The 22,204-nt window shown below is 55.6% G+C and overlaps 1 protein-coding gene across 12 annotated transcripts in view; it reads left to right on the forward strand.

Annotated features, from left to right (window-relative positions):
- MYO9B (myosin IXB) overlaps window positions 1-22,204 on the forward strand; it is a 99,178-nt gene that overhangs the window by 68,991 nt on the left and 7,983 nt on the right. For 5 of the 12 annotated variants that reach the window (XM_045552761.1, XM_045552770.1, XM_045552749.1 and 2 more), the window contains 17 exons: window positions 53-257; window positions 1,277-1,358; window positions 4,966-5,079; window positions 6,749-6,788; window positions 7,823-7,945; window positions 9,240-9,320; window positions 10,741-10,851; window positions 12,254-12,376; window positions 14,169-14,485; window positions 15,392-16,279; window positions 17,325-17,391; window positions 17,582-17,706; window positions 19,920-20,050; window positions 20,275-20,465; window positions 21,406-21,504; window positions 21,620-21,793; window positions 22,054-22,095. In XM_045552761.1, the coding sequence (XP_045408717.1) occupies window positions 53-257; window positions 1,277-1,358; window positions 4,966-5,079; window positions 6,749-6,788; window positions 7,823-7,945; window positions 9,240-9,320; window positions 10,741-10,851; window positions 12,254-12,376; window positions 14,169-14,485; window positions 15,392-16,279; window positions 17,325-17,391; window positions 17,582-17,706; window positions 19,920-20,050; window positions 20,275-20,465; window positions 21,406-21,504; window positions 21,620-21,793; window positions 22,054-22,095 (2,913 nt within the window). Of the gene's footprint in view, window positions 1-52; window positions 258-1,276; window positions 1,359-2,536; window positions 2,627-4,965; window positions 5,080-6,748; window positions 6,789-7,822; window positions 7,946-9,239; window positions 9,321-10,740; window positions 10,852-12,253; window positions 12,377-14,168; window positions 14,486-15,391; window positions 16,280-17,324; window positions 17,392-17,581; window positions 17,707-19,919; window positions 20,051-20,274; window positions 20,466-21,405; window positions 21,505-21,619; window positions 21,794-22,053; window positions 22,096-22,204 lie in introns of all 12 variants that reach the window. The other 7 variants (XM_045552750.1, XM_045552755.1, XM_045552751.1 and 4 more) reach the window with 6 other exon arrangements.

Below are 22,204 nucleotides of genomic sequence, written 5' to 3' on the forward strand. Positions count from 1 at the left end.
GCACTGGCAAGTGGCCACCCTCAAGTGACCACCTGCATCCATCTCCCTCCAGGACTTCCGGGAGAAGAACATGGACTACATGCGGCCCGACATTGTGGCCCTGCTGCGGGGCAGCGACAGCTCATACGTGCGTGAGCTCATCGGCATGGATCCAGTGGCGGTGTTCCGCTGGGCCGTGCTCCGGGCCGCCATCCAAGCCATGGCTGTGCTCCGGGAGGCTGGACGGCTGCGGGCCGAGAGGGCCGAGAAGGCCACAGGTAGGAGCCGGGGCATGAACCCACACAAGTGTCACCGTCAAGAGGGGGACATCCAGGGTCTGTCTTAGCATGAACAGTTCAGCATTTAGTACATTTGTTATGTTGTGCAACCACAACCTCTGTCTAGCTCCATGGCTTTCTCATTGCCCCAAACAGAAACTGCGGAGTGTGTAATGTAATCTCACACCATCCTGCCAGCGACTCCATGGGTCCCCTCCTTTGCTAATGATGTGCCCTGACCCAGCCCCGGGAGTTTCCTGGTTGTGGCAATGTGGCTTCTCCTGGTGCTGTGCCCCTTCCCTCATCTGAACTTATCTACCTGGATCCCAGCCTTGAGGGGACATGTCTGTCCCCTGTCCTGGGTGGGGACTTGGTTTGAGCCAGGGAAGTGTGCCTGATTCCCTCAAGACTCTGGCCAGCCCTTCGGAGACGTCACCAGCAAAGGAGGGGCCTGATACAGTTGCTGACATGTGATGGCAGAAGGCCATGTCCCCATTTTTCCCATAAAGAACTTGAGGCCCACACGATCAAGTGGCTCCCCTGGGTCTCAGGGTTCAACCTTCCATCCTCAGCTTTGACTTCAGTTATCAGCCGGGGCGTTGACTTCATCTCCTACAGGACATTGCTGGAAAGGAGGAAGGAGAGAGCCTTTGTGAGAAGTAGGAAGTGAATGGCACTTCACAGTTCTGGGGATCAAACACTTCAGTTCCCCTGCTCTGCCCACATTTGAGTAACAAACTCTTTTTAAGATGGGTCCAAGTTAGCCAGGTGTTGCGGCATGTGCCTGTAGTCCCAGCTACTCAGGAGGCTGAGGCGGGAGGATCACCTGAGCCCAGGAGTTGGAGTCTGCAGTGAGCTATGATCATGCCACTGCCCTCCACCCTGGGCAACATACCAAGACCCTATATCTAAACAAAATGTTTAAAAGTTAAAAAGTTGCATCAACGTAAGGACCTCAGCCTCCAAGGAAAGGAAGAGGGCTGTCAGGTGTCCTGCCACTGTCCACTCTGTTCATCCAGCAGGTATGGGCAGCCCTAGCGCCCGAGGTCACCCGGGAGAGTTGCCAAGAGGAGCCAACACCCCTTCAGAAAAACTTTACCGGTGAGCGAGACCTTGATTTGTCTAAACCAAGGCTGTTGAACAACTTGGGAAACTGTACACCCTACACCCAGGTCAAGGTTGCTCTAAATACGTCACCAAGTGGCCATTTGAACCAAAGAGACCCAGCACCGAGCGACATTTGCTTCTGCTTTTCTGCACACTGAATGGCGGGCCACGGGGTGTCGTCTGCTCAGGGAGGTGCCAGCAGCTCAGTTTACAAAGGATCCTTTTCATGGCTCACGGTGGGCGTTGGCGGGTGGAGCCCAGGGATGCCGGTCGGTCCGTGCAGTGACAGGCGTGACTACAGAGTACTTGTTCCTTTATCCTGGCCGGGGTGCCCTGAAATAGTCCTGCTGACTGACTTCCTTCACACCCAGAAATGCACACACCTCCTTGTCACACATAAGATGGCACGGGATACTTTGTGATCCCCTTGCAAGGACCCTCCACATGCCCCAGCATGTGCTGGCACCAGGGTATGAAAGTGAGTAGGTGCACCTTTTGCCAGGCAGGTGGGGTGAGAAAGACCGCACTGGACAGATGTCCGAGGCAATGACAAAGCCAGAGGAGGGACGTTTCTGGCAGCCTGAGAGAGCCAGGCAGGCCTCATTGAGATGAGACCCATTGAGCCAGACAAGGAAAGTAGGCAGGATGTGCTAGCAGCTCCCAGGAAGGCAGCATGTGCAAAGGCCCTGGGGCAGCCCAGGCCCTGCCTCCTTTCTCAAGACTCACAAATTCCCAAGGAGCGAGTCACTCGATTTTTGACTATGGAAAGGTCATTTTATGTTTGAGCCCTTTGTAACGAAAACTTCTTCAGGAGATCCGTAAGAGTGTATCAGTGGAGGTAGAGCTATAGCACCAAGGTAAGTGACTGTTGGTGGTTTGTCTGGAAGCACAGTGCATCATTTTTCCTGCTTTTAAAAAGTACATTTTTAAATTGATTTTTTTCACCCAAATGGGGGCAAAAGAAAGGAGAACACATCTCTCTTTTTGCTTGTGTGGGTTTTTGTTTTGTTGTTGTTGTTGTTGTTTGGTCCTCTTCCCTGCAAAGACAAAGTGGCCTCTGACCCCTCACAGTCACTGAAGCAACGTCCATCTCCCCCAGTCCCCAGGCCTGGCCCCGGGCTGTGGGTCCCACCCCGGGGGCGGGTTAAGTTTATACAGCTTCTCCCTTACAGTTGCTCAATGCTAGATTTCTCATTTGACGGCTCTGAGGAGTTTGATATTAACGCTTTTGAGGACATCATTGCTTTCTATGAAAGCAAGAAGTAAGTAGTAGCAAGGGCCTTGGGTCCTAACACCAGGAAGGTACACGGAGAGGAAGGAAACACCTTCCCAAGGTGCTCAGCGCAGCGTCCAGGGCAAGGAGAGAGGGGGTCAGGCATCCTGGCAATGGCAGGGCCTGTGGAGGACACTCCTGCCAGATGTGGCTGGGGCCAAGGTGCAGGGGGTGGGGGCGCCAAAGCCATCAGCCTCGTTCCGAGCTGTGGCCACTGCACTGACCACTCTGAGCATAGAGATGACATTTGTCCCCTCTGTTGTCTTTTGCTCTGTGCCTTCCTGGAGGGGGTAGGGAACACAGGTAAGTGCGGGCACTCAGCATGCCGCATGGCACAAGGGGCTATGTGCAGACTGGGGTCCTTCTTGGCCAATTGCCTGGAGCTCAAACATGTATTTTCAATGCCTGGAATGAGGAATTTCAAAATCAAACAACTAAAACTCAGAACCTCATCTCCAGAAGTTCTCTGAAAGACATTCGTCCTTTAGACATTCCTCACCAATACTCATGTTGAAAGCATCTGATTTGGTTCTCTGAAGCGTTCTCATTCCCACACATTGGGGCCAAAGTTTGGGCCTACAATGTATGCTCAAGCCTGAACCCACGGTGATCAAACAAAATGAAGCCAATAAGGTTGAGTGCTTTGGGGTGACTATCCCCTTAGAGTCACTAGGCTGGATCACTCTCTGGGGTGGGGCCCACCCTCTGCATTGTAGAGTGTGGAGCAGCGTCCCTGGGCTCCACTCACCAAATGCCAGGAACACGCGCCCCAGTCGTGAAAACCACAGATATTCCCAGACATTGCCTAATGTCTGGGGAGGGCGGGCAGCCTCGCCCCCCCCACCCCAAGTGGAGAACGTGAGAAACACTGTGTTAAACTCATGTCTCATATATTCAAATTCATTCCTGTCTGGGCACGGTGGCTGGCACCTATAATCCTAGCACTTTAGGAGGCCAAGGCAGGAGGATCACTAGGGCCCAGGAGTTCGAGACCAGCCTGGACAACATAGCCAGACCCTGCCTCTACAGAAAATTTTAAAAAGTAGCCAATGTGGTGGCACGTACCTGTAGGTCCCAGCTACTACAGAGGCTGAGGTAGGAGGATCACTTGAGCCCAGGAATTTGAGGTTGCAGTGAGCAATGATCATGGCGCTGCACTCCAGCCTCGGAGACAGAGCAAGACCCTGTCTCAAATAAAAAAAAAAACAATTCTCCCAGAGGCCTTTGTGAAGCCAACGAAGAGGTTGACATCTAGCCACAGAATCATGGACAAGAGATTAATTTGCTCCTCCCACAGAGACCCTAGGGTCTTTGTTCCTGAGTAGCCCCTGGCTGCTCTTTAAAGATCTCAAAAGGGGCCGGGTGCGGTGGCTCACGCCTGTAATCCTAGCACTCTGGGAGGCCGAGGCGGGTGGATCGCTCAAGGTCAGGAGTTTGAGACCAGCCTGAGCAAGAGTGGGACCCCGTCTCTACCAAAAATAGAAATAAATTATCTGGCCAACTAAAAATATATATACAAAAAAAAAAAAAATTAGCCGGGCATGGTGGCGCATGCCTGTATTCCCAGCTACTCAGGAGGCTGAGGCAGAAGGATCGCTTAAGCCCAGGAGTTTGAGGTTGCTGTGAGCTAGGCTGACACCACGGCACTCACTCTAGCCTGGGCAACAAAGCGAGACTCTGTCTCAAAAAAAAAAGATCTCAAAAGGCTGGCCTTTTGATATGCCTATAATCCCAGCACTCTGGGAGGCCGAGGTGGGAGGATTGCTTGAGGTCAGGAGTTCTGAGACTGGCCTGAGCAAGAGCGAGATCCCGTCTCTACAAAAATAGAAAAATTAGCCAGGCATGGTGGCTCACACCTGTAGTCCTAGCTACTCGGGAGGCTGAGGCAGGAGGATCGCTTGAGCCCAGGATTCTGAGGTTTCTGTGAGCTAGGCTGATGCCACAACACTCGAGCCCAGGCAACAGAGCAAGACTGTGTCTCAAAAAAAAAAAAAAAAAGTCTCAAAAGGTTCTTAAATAGGAGACTTTTTTCAATGATCCAGTTAAAAAGGATCAATTGAAATTAAACAATTCAGTGGAGATGATTGATTGAAAAGAATCCAGTGATCCATGTTGCCAAGTCCATGGGCACCCCCAGCTTGGGAAGGCCAGGCCGGCAGTCCTGTTCTGGGCAAAGGAAGGAGAGGCAGCCCTGATCACGAGCTATGTGTGTTTCAGCTCCATTGGCCTAGGGATGGCCCCAGTGGCACTGGGGACCCCAAGGTGGTGGGCCTGCGACTCTAACTCTATCTTCTCTCTGTCACTGCACCTACCCCACCCTCCCCTCAGCGATTTGCATAACCAAATCATCAAGAGCATCAAAGGACTGCCCTGGCAGGGCGAGGACCCCCGTAGGCTCCTGCAGTCCCTCAGTCGGCTCCAGAAACCCCGCGCCTTCATCCTGTGAGTCCCCCTGAGGGTCCCCAACAAGTGCAATGGCCGCCTCCCCACTGCTCCCAGGGACCCAGCAGGGCCTGTGGGCTTCCTAAATTGGATGAGCCATTAAAAGCGCAGTGCTGTCTCTTGGCCCCGGCCTCACCCGCAGCCCTCGCTAAATGGCCATCATTAATACCCCTGCCTGGCGTCTGTGCCATGGCCCAGGCCCCCGCCAGCTTCCTGGTGCACAGCGCAGCTTTGCAAGAGTGCTCCTTCTCTCTTAAAGGCATCTAATTTTCTGCTCCCCACAACCCATGCCCCACCCTTGTCTGGCTTGCAGAGCAAAGCTTGCTCCCTGCCTTTGCACGGTAAGCTTACAGAGCAGCCATCTGAAGCAGAGTGTGCAAGTCCTTATGAGTCGTGGCCCTGCCCTGTGCACCAGGCCACGCGAGCCAGTTGACAGGGCCCAGAAGGCACACAAACCAGGTTGGGAGGCTGGGCATGATGGCTCACCTGTAATCCCAGCACTTTGGGAGGCCAAGGCAGGCAGTGAAGATCACTTGAGGTCAGGACTTCAAGACCAGCCTGAGCAAGACTGAGACCCCGTCTCTACTAAAAATTGAAAAAATTAGCTCAGTGTCGTGGCATGCTCCTGTTAACACAGCCACTTGGGAGGCTGAGGCCGGAGGATCACTTGAGCCCAGGAGTTTCAGGTTGCAGTGCGCTATGATGTCGCCGCTGCATTCCAGTTTGGGTGACAGAGCAAGACTCTGCCTCTGAAAAAAAAAAACCTGGGTTGGGATCCCAACTCCCAGAGCCGGGTGGCTGATGGCATCTGCGGTCACCACATCCGACCTCTTAGCAGCCACTCAGGGTGCAGGTCGGCTGAGAGTGAAGCTCGCCACCTGCAAGGGAGCCAGTTTCAAACTTCATTTTTGTCGGGTGTGATTTCCCCACAGGGACCCACCTTACAGCTCGCAGGCCTAGCATCTCAGGGCTCTGCGGGATGCCGTTTCCTTAGCCAGTCCTCAAAAGGCAACAGGCTCCTGTTTTCATTTATTTACTTATTTTCCCTTTGGTCTGCAAGATTCCACGAAGTGTCTGAGAACACAGGAGCCGTGCCCTCCCTTTCCTCAGCCAAAAGATTGGCTGTGGTTTCTTTCCATTCTGCCGGTGTGGTCCGAAAGGAGCTCCCACTCAGGCAGGACTCATTTCAGTTCTCTGCAGCGCAAGTTCTGGAATGAACAGAACGTGTTCCAGAAGGGGGCTCGTGGGCCTGTTCATCATCAGAACTGCTCAGGGTCCCACAATTCCCCATTCAGGGCATCGGGCCATGATTTTTTGAGATATGTCAGTTCCTCCATAGTGTCTTCCACCCTGTAGGTTACTAGGCTACCGCTCCTCCTCCTCAGACATCCAAATGGCTCCCAGACCAAAAGCTCTTGTCAGCTTCAGAGCAGCCACCAGCAAAGTCCAGCCACCGCTGGCCCGGGGAAGCTGGTGGTGTGCACGGCTGCCGAAGCTCGCTGGGTCTTTGGAGAGGCAGTGGTGGCAGCCTTGTTGCACTTGTTCCTGTCCCCTCACTCTTTCTCTTTCTCTTTCTCAGTCTAACCCACAAGGCGTGGCTTGCTGAACTAACCCCAATCCAGACACCGTGTTCCTTTTGTTCACCAAACCATTTTTAATATTTTGACAGGAAAAGTAAAGGTATCAAACAAAAGCAGATCATTCCAAAGGTAAAAAGAAATAAACCCCCGCGCGACACTTTCAAAGATGTCTTGCTTCTGTGCCCATATTGAGAGCACCTGGCAGCTTGAGTTGTTGCTCAGAAAGGGGGGTGGGGGTGGGCGGGTTTGGAGGGGGGCGAGCTTTTGACATCTGCAGCTGCTGCTTATTCCTTCCTCTTCCCACAGTCTCCCCCCTCCCTCCAGAAAGAAAAATGTAATATGTTGAAATGATTTGGAGCTGTCTCTGTTTGGGCGTCCCAGAAGCAGGGCCTGAGATGGGGACATTTGCACAAACGACAGCGCATTGAGGGGGCTCTCAAGAAAGCTGAGAGGGGGTGACAGCTGAAGCTAGGCAAGGATGTGGGCTCAGCCCAGCCTTGGCCTGACCCGCGAGGAGCTCTGGAAGGTTAATGGCACCGCAGAGCTTGTCCTGCCCAGAGGCAAGGGAAGCTTCTGTTTATCCCTACACGGGTCAATCCCTGGCTATGAGCCACCTCCAGAGGGTGGGACAGGACAGATTTCTATGTATGGTGTGCTGACGGCTTAGGAAGTTTCCAAAAGAATGAGGACAGCCTCTCAGTCTAGTCAGCAGATGGGACAAGGCTAGTTCCTCTTGTCAGCTGATAGAACTGGTTGGCATATGGGGGCGGACCCGCCCTATGAGCTCATATGGAAGACAGACAGGGCTTGGCAGTCCTTGGCTCAAGTAACATAAACTGTGGCGAGCCGTGCAGAGGGACAGTCAGGCTTTGGTGAACTGGCTTCTTCCCTTCACCCAAAGGAGGAGGACATGGGGCCGGCACTCAGGCCGTGAGAGGCTGTCGCCAGTCCTCCCGGAGCCAGTGTCTTGTGCAGTGTGCAAGCCAGGCTTGGGCCCCCAGGCCCACCAGCAGCACGGTCCTCAGGCTCTTACCTAAGAGCTGCCACCCTGGCACTCACCAAGTGGGCATCGCCCCACCTGGCTCCGGGGATGTCTGCAGTGCCTCCTGGTGCCCATGTGTGGGCAGCGGGAGGGCAGGCCGGACCCCATGTGTCTATCCTAGAACCTGCTGGACTCCAAGTCCCTGAAACTGATCATCAGCATGACCCTACACGACCGTACCACCAAGTCCCTGCTGCACCTGCACAAGAAGAAGAAGCCGCCGAGCATCAGCGCCCAGTTCCAGGTAGGCAGGCCAGGGCATGCACACGGTGCAGAGCTCAGCCTGGTGCTTGTGTCACTTGGCTAAAACCCAACGCTGGCAACTCGCCAGTTACTACCAGGATTCTCCACTTTGACACTATAGGCATCTGGGGGTCAGATCACTCTCTGTGATGGGGACTGTCCTGTGCACTATAGGCTATTTAGCACAATAGGCTATTTAACACAATCTCTGCCCTTGGCCCACTAAATGCCAATAGTACCATACCACCTCTGCCACCACCAGCCCCTGTGCCCCAAGTTGCAACAACCAAATTGGCCACTGTTGCCAGATGCCCCCTGGGGAGTAAAATCACCCCTGGTTGAGAAGCACCGAGTTAAAAGAATCATGTGTTAGCATATTAGTTAGCATGACCACTGAGCTATGTCCTTAGGTCATGTTTGCCTTTTTCCCCTGGCTGCCAGGAAGCTCGGGGACACATTTTGTTTATTTTTATTTAGGAGGTCCACCAGCTGCCAGCCCTCCCAGTTAGCATTTTTGTTCTTTCCCTCTTTCCTCAATCTTAATCTTCTGTTCCCACCTCGGGTTTTTTTTGGTCATTACCTTATGGGGTGCTTCAGCAAATCATTTCTGGAAAAACCAGGCCAGAGGCCGGGTGCAATGGCTCACATCTGTCATCCTAGTACTTTGAGATGCCGAGGCTGGAGGATCGCTTGAGGCCAGGAGTTCGAGACCATCCTAAGCAAGAGCGAGACCCTGTCTCTACAAAAAATAGAAAAATTAGCCAGATGTGGTGGTACACACCTGTAGTCCCAGCTACTCTGCAGGCTGAGGCAGGAGGATCCCTTGAGCCCAGGAGTTTAAGGCTGCAGTGAGCTGTGATGATGCCACTGCACTCCAGCCCAAGCAACAGCAAGACCCTGTCTCAAAAAGAAAAGAAAAAGCAGGCCAGAGGCCAAAGCCACTGCATCACAGCCCTATCTCAGTCTGACTCATGTTTTAATCTCCAGAAGGTGTTTATCTGGTCCTCCCCCCTCCCCCACGCCCCCCCCCCACCTTCCACCTGAGGCAAAAATGAGAACTGGAAGCCCTGGAGCTATGGGGACCCATAACTCCCTTAAGGGCTTCCAGGGGTCGTGCAGCCAGCAGTCAGAACATCCAGCTGCCACCTCCCATGTCCCACCGCCTGGGACCCCACCCACTCCCCCACTGCCCCTCCCCCCCGCCCCCTGGTGCTGGTGGGTGACCCAGGTCCTCTCCTGCTGAGCGGCATGCTCCTGCAACCCCGGCTCAGCACGAACATTCTTTCTTCTCCCAGACGTCTCTTAACAAGCTCTTGGAGGCACTGGGGAAGGCAGAGCCCTTCTTTATCCGCTGCATCCGCTCAAACGCCGAGAAGGTGAGTGGCTCTCTAATGTCACGGAGGCACAACCCACACCAGCCCTCCAGGGTGTTCCTGCACCCAGCAGGCTTCACAGAGGATGGGCCCGCAGCCAACTCAGGGGTCCAGGAAAGGCTTCGAGGATCCAGGCATCACGGTGGGGAGGCCATCGGGGCCGGGGTTCAGCAGGAGGAGGTGAGGGTGGCTCAGGTGGCCAGCCAAAAGCAGGGACGTTGCCTGGACCGTAGCAGGGCCTCAGAGAAGGTTTGATCAGGAAGGGACAGGTCAAGGGTGCTCCTCAGACATACCCCGAGAGCAGCCAGTGCATAGAATATACCAGAAGACAAGGGCAGAGGTCCTGTAGTAGGCGAGTCTGAAAGGAGCACACAGCCCACTGCTTGTAGGGAAGTTTCTAGAAAGACTCTTGGAGCACCAGTGGGGGCCCCAGGCTCAGCTCTTGCTCAGCCCCGGAGGTCCACTGTGTCCCTGGGAGGGCTGCTTGAGGAGTTTGCCAGGGGGCAGCCAGGGATCCGGGGCCCCTCGCTGGCATGGGTGAACACAGAAGCCTCCTGGAGACTGTGTCTCGGGAAACGCTCCGTTGGCACCCACTCTGGGCTCAGGCTGCTCTAGATCATTCTCTGTGCCGGGAGCCATCCTGTGCGCTCTTAGGTGTCAAGCAGCATCCGTGGCCACCTACCCCTTAGTCATGACCACCCTCCTTGTGCTGTCCCCTCCTGTTTGCCCTTAAAATAGCTCCTTCCGTTCTCCCTCACTCAATGCCCACCAGGGTGAATTCCAGACCCCTGGGGCTTCACCCGGCTGCCCCCTGCCCGTCCCTTCCTCAGGACTTGGCTGAGCATCCCCTCTCTCCTGGTATACCTCCCACAGGGGCCCATGCAATGTCCACTGTGTCACACATGTCTGACTTCCAGCCCTATACTGAGACCCCCGCCCCCGCCAGATTGTCCTGGCACTTACCCTGGCGCCCAGCACAGAGTACAGGCCCGACACCGGTTTGCATTTGGGTCCTTTTTATAAAAGAACTCTTTGCAGCAAACTATCCAAGTTTGGCAGCAAGAGGTAATATCCATCTCCAGAACACCAGGGAATAGAACAGGTCAGACACCGAAGTTTTGTAGAAGAATCAAACACCTTGAGCACTGCTGCTGAGTGGTCTGTCTCCTCATTCCAAAAAAGAACATTTGGAGCAAGGAAAGACCAATTCTCCAGGTGCTTCTGGCTGCCCTGCTGGTTCCTAAGCTGGCCAGCCAGCACCTGCACGTGCACCCTGACCCTGTCTGTGTCCAGAATCCCAACCGATGGCACCTGCATGGGAACCTGCCCTCCTCACACAATTCCCAGTCCCGAGCTGCCAACGGGCTCAGGCGTTACATCACGCCAGAGGTGCCCGCCCTGATCACTCACGTGCCCGTTTCAGAAAGAGCTGTGCTTCGATGATGAGCTGGTTCTGCAGCAGCTACGCTACACAGGCATGCTGGAAACCGTGCGCATCCGGAGGTCTGGCTACAGCGCCAAGTACACGTTCCAGGTAGGCCTCATGCATGCACAGCCAGCCACCCATGATGTGGCAGAGGGCCAGCTCAGCCACCTCCCTCTTCCAGAGAGACGGCCTCTTTGGAGCATAAATCCCCGGGTTATCTTACACCAGGGCTTCTCCCTGGTAGCACTGTTGGCATTTGGACCAGATCATTCCCTGCCACAGTGCTCAAGTTTCCTCAGCAGAGGTGGCTGGCCCCCTGCCAAACCTGGAAAGATGCCAAGCGTCACACTGAGGCAGGAGGAGGGAGCTGCGAGAGCAGATACTTTCAGAGCCCTTGACTGAGTACCTCTTGTCGTCGCCATTTTTATACCCAACTCTCTTGCTCTCCAGCCACTGGCAAGAGGTTCTTATTCGTGCTTTCCCCCCAGCCCCCACGCCGAAACAGAGGCCCAGGCAGGTGATGACTTCAGCGATGGCTCCTTGGGCTTTCTAGAAACATGAGGGACCACTGGTAACCAGAACTGGTGAAGACCAAATCTCTAGGGCAAAATTTCTCAAAGGCGGCACCACTGATGTTTGGGGTGACATCATTCTTTGCCATGGGGCCGTCTGTGCATTGTAGGATGTTGAGCAGCATCTCTGGCCTCCACCCACTGGATGCCAGGAGCCCCCAGGTCCCCCAGTTGTGAAAACCCAGCATGGCTGCCAACATCCCTGAATATCCCCAGTGGTGAGCATAGCCTGGTCGAGAACCCTCACACAAGAAGCTGGCACCTGTGTCGCCCTGAGCCCAAAGCCAGAGGTGACAGCACCTTGTTCCCATTCTGCTTTACCCGTGTGGCCTTGGAGGGTATGTTATGGCATACCTCTCTTTTCTCATCCACAGAATGGAAATAGTGGCCGCCTGTGCAGATGGGAACAGCAAAATTATTTAAAAAAAGGGGAAGTGCTGGTATGTTTTACCAATGCTTGGCCTCTAAATACTTGAAATAACTGTTTGCCTAAAAGGCATGTTCGCCCAGCTGTGCTCCCTAGCCAGCCCCAGACTGTGAGCCCCACCCTGAGGGCGGCCCCGTCTCCCACCCACCCGGGCTGACCTGAAGATCCAAGTCCACCATGGTCTTTCTTAAGATTCAAGGCCGGGCACAGTGGCTCACCCTGTAATTCTAGCACTCCAGGAGGCCGAGGTGGGAGGGTCACTTGAGTTCAGGAGTTTGACGTTGCAGTGAGCTGTGATGACGCCACTGCACTCGTCCAGGCAACAGAGCGAGACTCAGTCTCAAAAAAAGAAAAGATTCAGACTATTTCTGAAAGCCCAAAATTCTAGATTCGTTAGTGCTATTCCCATCAAACCCAATTTCAGTTTGGCCAGGAAATTGCCGGAGCCCTGTTTCCTGTCGCTGGCAGAAATACTCACCTGGCTTCTCCTTTCTTGACCACAATCCCCTAGGATTTCACAGAGCAGTTCCAGGTGCTGCTGCCCCAGAGCACGCGGCCCTGCAGGGAGGTCATCTCCACCTTGCTGGAGAAGATGGGTGTGGACAAGAGGAGCTACCAGATCGGGAAGACCAAGGTCAGCGCTGCCGCGCCTCAGAGGGCTGCAGACCCTGCCTGCCTCGCACCACGTGCAAGGTCCTCCCCGTCTCCAGAGGCTCCGCACCATGCCCTGAAAAGCAAGGGGTTCTGCTGAGGAAATGCAGCTCTCAGCACCCCGCACTTGCCTTCTTTCCAGAAGGCACAGTGTGCACCTAAGGGGCAGGGGCTGCCTAGCTGAGTCCCCACTTGCTGTTAAGCAGGGCTGAGAGACCTGAGCATCACCTGTCTACCTCACAGGTAGAGCAGGGACACTCGTGCTGACCTGCTTGCTCTGGCGTTGGTCGGTCACTTGTCACGTCTGGTCTCCTCCGCTGGGCTCCCTTTTCAGAAGTCGTCTCCAATCTCTGGCGGGTGTCGGTTGCCTCTTGTTCTTGGGGCACCGCTCGGCTGTCCTGGTATATAAAACAAGTGCTGAGGTCACCTTCCCATGAAGGCCTCATCTGATGTAAAAAATCCCTTTACAGTTGCTCAACAGGTTAATCGTAGAGTTACCACGTGACTCAGCAGCTCTGTTCCTGGGTATATGCCCGAGAGAACTGAGGACAGGTGTTCCCGTGAACACTTGTACACCAGTGTCCACAGCAGAAATACTCGCAGTAGCCAAAAGGTGGAAACAGCCCAAACCCCTAAGCAAAAGTGCTGTGTCCGTGCAACGGAATAGTACTCAGCCATGGAGGCAGGAAGCTCTGACACCTTCTACCATGTGGGTGAACCTCGGAAACAAGCGTGATGCTGAGTGAGAGAAGCCAGACACCAAAGGTCACTTGTTGCACGATTCCATTGATACGAAATGTCCAGAACAGGGCCGGCCATGGTGGCTCCACCTGTAGTCCCAGCTACTCAGGAGGCTGAGGCAGGCGGATCGGTTGAGCCCAGGAGTTGGAGGCTGCAGTGAGCTGCGATGACACCACTGCACTCTACTCAGGGTGACGGAGCGAGACTCTGTCTCAACAACATAAAAAGCAAGGCCACTGAACACCCCTCCTCACAGCTCCCTACCCCTTTAAAAAAAAAAAAAAAAAATGTCCAGAACAGGCAAATCCATAATGACAGGAAGCAGATGGGTGGTTGCCCAGGGCCAGGGGAGGGGGATGGAAAGTGACTGCTGATGTGGAAGGGGTCTCCTTTTAGGGTGATGAGAATGTTCTGGAACTAGATAGAGGAGGTGGCCACACAACACTGTGAAGGTACTAAATGCCACTGATTTTTTCACTTTAAAATGGTGAATTGGGCCGGGCGCGGTGGCTCACGCCTGTAATCCTAGCACTCTAGGGGGCCCAGGCGGGAGGATCACTCGAGGTCAGGAGGCCAGCCTGAGCAAGAGGGAGACCCCCGTCTCTAATAAAAAATAGAAAGAAATTAACTGGACAACTAAAAATATATAGAAAAAATTAGCCGGGCCTGGTGGCGCATGCCTGTAGTCCTAGCTACTTGGGAAGCTGAGGCAGAAGGATTGCTTAAGCCCAGGAGTTGGAGGTTGCTGTGTGCTAGGCTGACACCATGGCACTGACTCTAGCCCGGGCAACAGAGCGAGACTCTGTCTCAAAAAAAAAAAGAAAAGAAAAGAAATGTAAAATGGTGAATTGGATGTTACGTCAATTCTCCCACAGTCATGTTTTTTTTTTTTTTTTTTTTTTTTTTAACGAGTCCAGGTCAGTCAGCACACCAGCCCGGGTTTCACTCCTACCGGTGATCCTGCGGACCCCCCCAAGAACAGAGGTGCTGTGGGGGGTGGCAGGGCTGACCCCACCTGACTGTGTCCCTGCCAGGTCTTCCTGAAGGAGACGGAGCGGCAGGCCCTGCAGGAGACGCTGCACCGGGAGGTCGTGCGGAAAATCCTGCTCCTGCAGAGCTGGTTCCGGATGGCACTGGAACGACGGCGCTTCCTGCAGATGAAGCGAGCGGCAGTCACCATCCAGGCACACTGGCGGTCCTACCGGGTCCGGCGGACACTGGAGAGGACACAGGCAGCCATGTACCTCCAGGCCGTGTGGAGGGGCTACCGCCAGCGGATGGCCTATAGGCGCCAGAGACAGAGCATCATCCACCTGCAGAGCCTCTGCCGGGGCCACCTGCAGCGCAAGAGGTGAGCAGAGCAGGGTGGCACTCCCCAGAACGTTCCAGAATCTTTAGGTTCACTCACCAAAATGCTGTCCAAGATAACCTTCTGGCCAGTGAAACTGTGGGGATGTCATTCTGGACACAAGAAAGGCTGTCTGGGCACACACGGGCTCCAGAGAGCTGCTCTGGGTACTGGCAGGCAGCCTGTAGGGACCCAGGCCTGTTACTGCTGGCCACGCTCAGCATCCACCAGGGATGCCTTGCACCTGGCCACCCGAGCCGGTCAGTGGAACACCTGGATTCAGGATTGAAGAAGGGGCCCCCAGACCTGCCCAAAGCAGGCTTCCCTCCCCCACACTCAGAGCTCAGGTGTCCAAGGCCACAAAGGCACCAGCCACGCCACCAGGAGGACATCACCAGCTCCTGCTGCCACACTGGCACCCACGGCTCGGAGCCAGCCCCTCCCCGGCCTGGGCACTCTGTGGGCCCCTTACCCCCGACCACCACCACAGACCCTGCCTTCTGCCGCAAGTCGGGGTCCCAGGTCCCGGGCAGAAGTCCCTTTCAGACACTGCCCACACACGCAAAAGCCTTGTAAATAAGGAGTTCAAGGGGGAGCCCCGAACAGACCCCAAAGGAATTCAGGGGTTTCTTAACAGAACCCAGCGCCACAGACCCGACAAGGGTCTTCTCATTCCAGAAGCCAGGCAGACCCAGGGCAGGGGTGTCCATGACAAGGGGGGCACCAGTGTTCTGGTTGAGGAGGTTCCGGCTTTCCAGAAGCATCTCTAAGGGTGACTAGGCAGAGGTGGAGCCCAGCCCGCAGCCCCTGGGCAGCCCGGGTCAGGGTCCCACCAGAACCTGCTGGGTCGCTTCTGCGGGTGGAGTGAATGTTTGTTTCTGAGCTGGCCCCTGTACTTTCCCCTCACAGCTTCAGCCGGATGGTCTCGGAGAAGCAGGAGGCAGAAGAGGAGAGGGCGGCCAGACCAGGCCAGGCCCCCAGCAGGGAGCTGGTGGCCAAGCAGGCCCCAGAGCCCTCAGAGGACAGCTGGCACCCGGTGTTGGAGTCACGGGCGTTGCTGAACGACGGGTCCCCAGCGGAGCAGTCCACACCGGATAAGGAGGTTCCGAGTCTAGCAAAGGCTCTCCCGTCCCAGAAGAGCGTGACGGCCGAAAGTCACGAGAAAGTCCCCAGCAGCCGGGAGAAGCGAGAGTCACGTCGGCAAAGGGGGCTGGAGCATGTGAAGCTCCAGAACAAGCATATCCAGTCCTGTAAGGAAGACAGTGCCCTCAGAGAACCTTCTGGAAGGGCCATCCAGGAGCAAGAGGAGGGCCTCCCGGAAGACAAAAAGGAGAGCAGAGAAGATGAAAGTCCTCCAGACGCAGAGGCAGAGACTGAGGACAATTCTCAAAAGCAGCCCGTGGAGAGACCCCAGGCCACACCAGTCCGCGGGGACTCCCCAGAAACCAAGAAGGCACCCGAGGGTGGGAACCTGAGGCCCAGCCACATGGAACGGCCGACCAGCCTAGCCCTGGACAGTAGCATGGGCCCACCAGCCCCCGGCAGCACCCCGGAGACCCCCAAGGACAAGAGCAAACCATGCGGCAGCCCGAGATCTCGGGACAAGCCTGAGAGCCCCGGAGGCTCCACCCAGATCCAGCGGTGCCTAGACGCCGAGCGGCTGGCCCACACCGTAGAGCTGTGGCGCGGCAAGAAGCTGTCGGCTGCCGCCAGCACTGGTAGCGGCACCATGCTCAGCCAGTCCCTGGACCTCAGCGAGAGGCACCGAGCCGTGGGGGCCACACTCACACCCACAGAGTAAGCACTGCACCCTCCTCTGAGCGCCATGGCCTAGGGGAGGCGGGCAGGGGCAGCTCGACACATCCCCGAAACACGTGAGCAGCTGTGCCTGGCAGCTATGTGGCAGCCCCAAGGAGGACCAAGAGAACAGGCAAAGGGCTCAGTGAAAATGAGGCACCTGCCCAGGGGTACCCAGCTGGGGCCCTGAGCTGTGCTCACCAGAAAGCCCCGGCCTTGTGGGAAGCAGCCCCTCAGGCCGAGTCCCGCTCGCCAGCCCACCAGGGCCTCTGTTTCCTCATCTGCGAACAGGGCTGATTACACTCCCCCGGCGTGAGAGGGGCAGAGCTCTGTCTGCCCCGTCCTTGGTAAGCCAAGCATCAGGACCGTGCATCTGCAGCCCCCTGTTCCAGAGCGCCTGTGGCCAGACAAAAGCAGCGCTGGGGAAGGCACAGGCCTTCCACTGCAGCGGTCCGTGCAGCGCGGCACCGCTGACACTGGGGCCAGGTTGTTCCCTGGGCTGGGGGCTGTCCTGCGTGCTGTAGGATGCGGAACAGCATCCTTGGCCTCCGCCCACCAGATGCCAGACAGATAGTGGATGGATGGACGGAAGGAAGATAGAGAGGGGTGGGTGCGTGGGTGGAGGGCAGAGATTAGGGGATGGAAGATGGACAGATGGGTGGAAGGAAGATAGAGCTGATGGATGGAGGGGTGGATGGGTGGGTGGGTAGAAGATAGGGATGGATGGATGGGTGGGAGGGTGGGTGGATGGATGGGTAGATGGATGGGTAGACGGGCAGGGTTTCTTACCCTCTGCACTATCAGCATCTGGGGCTGGAGCACTCTATGTGGTGGAGGCCATCCTGGGCACTGTATGGTGATAAGCAGTGTCCATCCCTCGCCTCCACCCCACTAGTGGTGACAACCAAAAGTGTCTCTAGACATTGCCAAGTGTCCCCTGGGGAGTAGAATCATCCAAGTGAGAACCTGAGACCCACTACACTAAGATGAGAGAATACCGCTGACGCAGTCTGGTTGGTAAAGCCACGTTTCTGTGCTCTCACAGGGAAAGGCGCGTCTCCCTATCCACGAGTGATGTCGCCAAGTTCCTCCCGTCCCCGGCCAAGGCTCAGGTAAAGCTACAGGTTACAGCTCTCGCTCCCCAGGGTCCAAGCTCACTTCTGCCCCAGCCACCCCGGCTCTGCCCAAAGGGTAACTTAAGAGAGAAGTGACGTTGGCGGATGGAGTGCACAGTACTGCAGGGACCCCTCCTCTCCTTCCTGCCTTTGCTTACCCCGCTCTCCCTGTGCCATCCTCTCGCAGCCCGCAGCAGAAGCCACTGACAGGGAGCCCAGCTCAAAGAAGCCAGCCATCCAGAAGAAGAAATCGGGCGAGGTGTCCTCCGGCCCGGATGCTGGGCTGTCCCCAGGCTCCCAGGTTGATTCTAAGTAAGTGTGGGAGCTAGGGGGAACTCAAGCCACCAGAGGACAACCAGTGTCCCTGCCAAGGTGTTGCAGCAATCTGACCTCCCAAGCCAATGACATTTATGAAGTATGCCCGGCCGGGTGTTTGCTCAGTAGAAATTCTGGGAGGAGAGGTCCCCTGTGCAAAGACCCTTCCGAAGGTCCCCTGGTCACAGCCCATGCTCAGAACTTGCCCACAAAGCCCAGCCTGTGACCTTGAGGGCCAGGGTGACCACATCGGCATGAAACAATTCCCAGGGAAGCCCTTAGCCAGTCTGGGTCACCCCCTGCAGGTAACCGTCCATCCATCCATCCACATCTTCCATCCACCCACGGATGGACGGGTTCCATTTGGCTTTTTACTGAATCAGAACAAGCTCCTTCCTCCCATCCCGCTCCTCTGGAAGACCCCTTCCTGGGCCCTCAGGAAAAACTGGGCCAAGGCTCTGTCCCCAGAAAAGCCCTGTGAAAATGCACCAGGTGGTTCTTTCACAGAGAAGAGAGAGTGGGCTCTGGGACAGTGAGCTTTGGTACAAACACAGGGCCAGAAGCTGAGGAAGTGGCAGAACAGGCTTCCCTGGGGCAGGGGGACTCCCACCATCACCAGGTACCACAGCCTGGGTGGCTTAAAATGACAAAAACAGCTGGGCACGGTGGCTCACACCTGTAATCCCAGTGCTTTGGGAGGCTGAGGTCGGAGGATCACTTGACCCCAGGAGTTAGAGACCAGCCTGAGCAACATAGTGAGACCCCATCTCTACAAAAAATAAAAAAATTACCAGGCATGGTGGCACATGCCTGTAGTCCCAGCTATTCGGGAGACTAAAGCAGGAAGATCACCTGAGCCCAGGAGGCTGAGGCTGCAGTGAGCTATGATGGCACCAATGCACAGACAACAGAACAAGACCCTGACTCTAAAAAAAATTTTTAAAAGAAAATAACAAAATCAAAGTGTGGGCAGGTCTGAGCTCCCTCCAGAGGCTCTATGGGAGGATCTTCTTGCCTCTTCCAGTTTCTGGGGGCTCCAGGCCGTCCTGGGCTCGGAGCCCCATCACTCCAGTCCCTGCCTCTGTCTTCACGTGGGTTTCTCCCTCCTGTGTCTTTTCCTGTGTATCTTATAAGGACATTTGTCACTGGATTTAGGGCTGACCTGCTTAATCCAGAATGATGTCATCCCAGAATCCTTCACTTAGTCACATGTGCAAAGACCCTTTTCCCCAGTGAGATCACACTTGTCTCACACTTGTCAGGTCCTGAGTGTCAGCACCTGAACACACCTTTCTTCGGGGTGGTGGGGGCACCGTTCACACCCAGCAGCATGGTTCGGGCCTGGAGTTTCTTCTTCCTGACTTGTTTCTAAGCCTGTGCCCATAAAAACAGTGAGGGGCTAGGTGTTTAGGTTGATTTTTGTTTTGTTTTTTTTGGTTTTTTAGAGACAGGATCTCACTCTGTCGCCCAGGCTGGAGTGCAGTGGTGTCATCATAGCTCGCTGCAGCCTCCAACTCCTGGGCTCAAGTGATCCTTCTGCCTCAGCCTCCCGAGTAGCTGGGACTACAAGTGGAGCCAACATATCCGGCCTTTATTATTATTTTTTTTTTTTTTTTTTTGCCCGGGCTAGAGTGAGTGCCGTGGCGTCAGCCTAGCTCACAGCAACCTCAAACTCCTGGGCTCAAGCGATCCTCCTGCCTCAGCCTCCCGAGTAGCTGGGACTACAGGCATGCGCCACCATGCCCGGCTAATTTTTTCTATATATATTTTTAGTTGTCCAGATAATTTTTATTTCTATTTTTAGTAGAGATGGGGTCTCGCTCAGACTGGTCTTGAACTCCTGACCTTGAGCGATCCACCCGCCTCGGCCTCCCAGAGGGCTAGGATTACAGGCGTGAGCCACTGCGCCCAGCCAGGCCTTTATTATTTTTTTAATGTGAAAATACAGTCACTTTGGGGCTTTTCTGTTGAACATCTCGCTTTCTTCATTTAACACCCCTGTTCATACAAATAGGCCTGCGTTTTAGCAGCATCCTATCCCATCAGTAACAAGGAAAAGGATTATTTTTCTTTATAATAAAATGACCCCTTTTTTAAAGATCAGGCAATTATAGAGCATTTGCTGTGTGCCAGGTCAGAGAGAGGCGCAGGGCCTTAAATCCGTTTTCATTTCCTCAGGCTTAAGAGAAGCCATTTAATTTTTCCCACAGATCCACGTTTAAGAGACTTTTCCTGCATAAAACCAAGGATAAAAAATACAGCCTGGAGGGCATGGAGGAGATGGAGAATGCAGTCCCCGGGGTCCTGCTGGAGGCCACCCCCATGAAGAAGGGTCTGGAAGGTTGGTCACCCACAGCCTCAGGGATGGACGGCAGAGCCACCAGGGCCCCTGGGGACATGTACCGTCTCTAAGTCGGCCCTTGAGTGACTGTGGGCTGAGCCCTGGGCACAGAGCTTCCAGGGGTGGGGCATTTTGGGCCAGGGACCGAGGCAGAGTGTGGTGGGGGGTCCTCCACGTCTTTGCCCCAGAACCCACCATCGCCAGCTGCTCCCTGTCCCCGACAGTTCCCTCCGGCCACCAGCACCGCTACGCAGCAGGTGAGAAGCACACCAAGGAGCCGGGAGGCAAAGGGAAGAAGAACCGAAACCTCAAGATCGGCAAAATCACAGTGTCGGAGAAGTGGCGAGAATCAGTGTTCCGCAAGATCACCAACGCCAACGAGCTCAAGTACCTGGACGAGTTCCTGCTCAACAAGGTGGGCACACCCACGTCCCACATGCCACCAGGCCCTCCGTCCTGGCGCCAGGCTGTGTCCAAGTGCACAGCCGCTGCCCACACTCTTCACTGTATTTAGAATTCGCCTTTACGGAACGTATTCAGTGTCGAGGCAGACACTGATTAAGTGCTAACTGTATGCAGTGGAGGTAGAGGTGAACGTGCTGTGGCCTGTGCTCAGGGTGTTCACATCCCGGCTAGGGACAATCCCACGGCAGACAGAGCTGCATTTGGGAACCTCACAGGGGTTGGGATGGGCTGATGTGGCTACCAAAGGGTTAGGAGCCCTGCCTGGAAATGACCGGGCCATTTGAGGTGACCCTGTCCTGGGGTATGGCTGGGCATTGAGCACCTGTGTGGGGCAGAGGAAGCACCTGGCCACAACTTGTGGCTCTCATTGGGGGAGATTGTGTCCTCCAGGGCAGCGATCCCCAACCTTTTTGGCACCAGGGACCAGTTTCACAGAAGACAATTTTTCCACAGACCTGGGTGGCTCTGGTGGGGTGTCGCGGTGGGGGGAGGGTGGCATGGAGCCCAGGCAGCAACGGGCAGCCCATTGCCTAACAGGCCATAGCCTGGTACTGGGCTTCAACCCGTGGCTTGAGGACCGCAGCTCCAGGAGATGTTTGGCAATGTCTAGAGACATTTTAGGTTGTCACAATTTGGGGCAAGGGTGAACTGGCATCAGGTGGGCCAAGGCCAGGGATGCTGCTCAACACCCTGCAGTGCACAGGAATGTGCTACAGAGAGCGATCCGGCCCCAAACATGAGCAGCTTTAACCCTGGGTTGAAGGGATTGGAGAGACCAGGGTCAGCAGGAAGGGCCGGGGAGGAGTTGGGAGAGAGCAGGGGGGATGGTGTAGAGCCTCCTCGGGCACTCGGGCTCCCGGCCAGCGCTGGGCCATCTCCTCTCTTTTCAGATAAATGACCTGCGCTCCCAGAAGACTCCCATTGAGAGCTTATTTATTGAAGCCACCGAGAAGTTCAGGAGCAACATCAAAACCATGTACTCCGTGCCCGTACGTGGTAGCCCCTGGCCTGGGGCGTTTCTGGTGCCCTTCCCTAGATCCCTCACCCTCATCTGTCCCCCGTCCCTGCCCCAGCCTGAGGGGGTGACACCTGGCATTCCCGCAGAACGGGAAGATCCATGTGGGCTACAAGGACCTCATGGAGAACTACCAGATTGTCGTCAGCAACCTGGCCACCGAGCGCGGCGAGAAGGACACCAACCTGGTCCTCAACCTCTTCCAGTCGCTGCTGGATGAGTTCACCCGCAGCTACAGCAAGAACGACTTTGAGCCCGTGAAGGTGGGCAGCCCGCCTTGCCTCGCCCACTTGTTCCGCTCCTTGCCCACCACCTCCCCGCTGGGCTCCCCCACCCACTCCCAGGGCCTCACTTCTGGGTCAGGGGTTCCGAATAGAGCAGGTGGGGCGCGTTAGGGCGGCTGCCGTTCCAGATGAGGGAGGGCTCAAGGCGCCCAGATGCCTGCATTGCAGGGGACCAGGCTGGGGTGGGCATGTTCCCGGGGGAGCCCCATGTGACCTCATATTCTTCGTGTCCCTCACAGCAGAGCAAAGCTCAGAAGAAGAAGCGGAAGCAAGAGCGTGCTGTGAGTAGGTGTGCATGTGGATGCTGTGTGCAGGCGAATGTCTACGAGAGCGTGCACGTGTCTGCGTGAGTGTGCGTGCCTGTCGTATGCATCCGTGTGGGTACTGCAC

The sequence above is a fragment of the Lemur catta genome, chromosome 1 (assembly GCF_020740605.2).
Source record: "Lemur catta isolate mLemCat1 chromosome 1, mLemCat1.pri, whole genome shotgun sequence".
NCBI lineage: Eukaryota > Metazoa > Chordata > Mammalia > Primates > Lemuridae > Lemur > Lemur catta.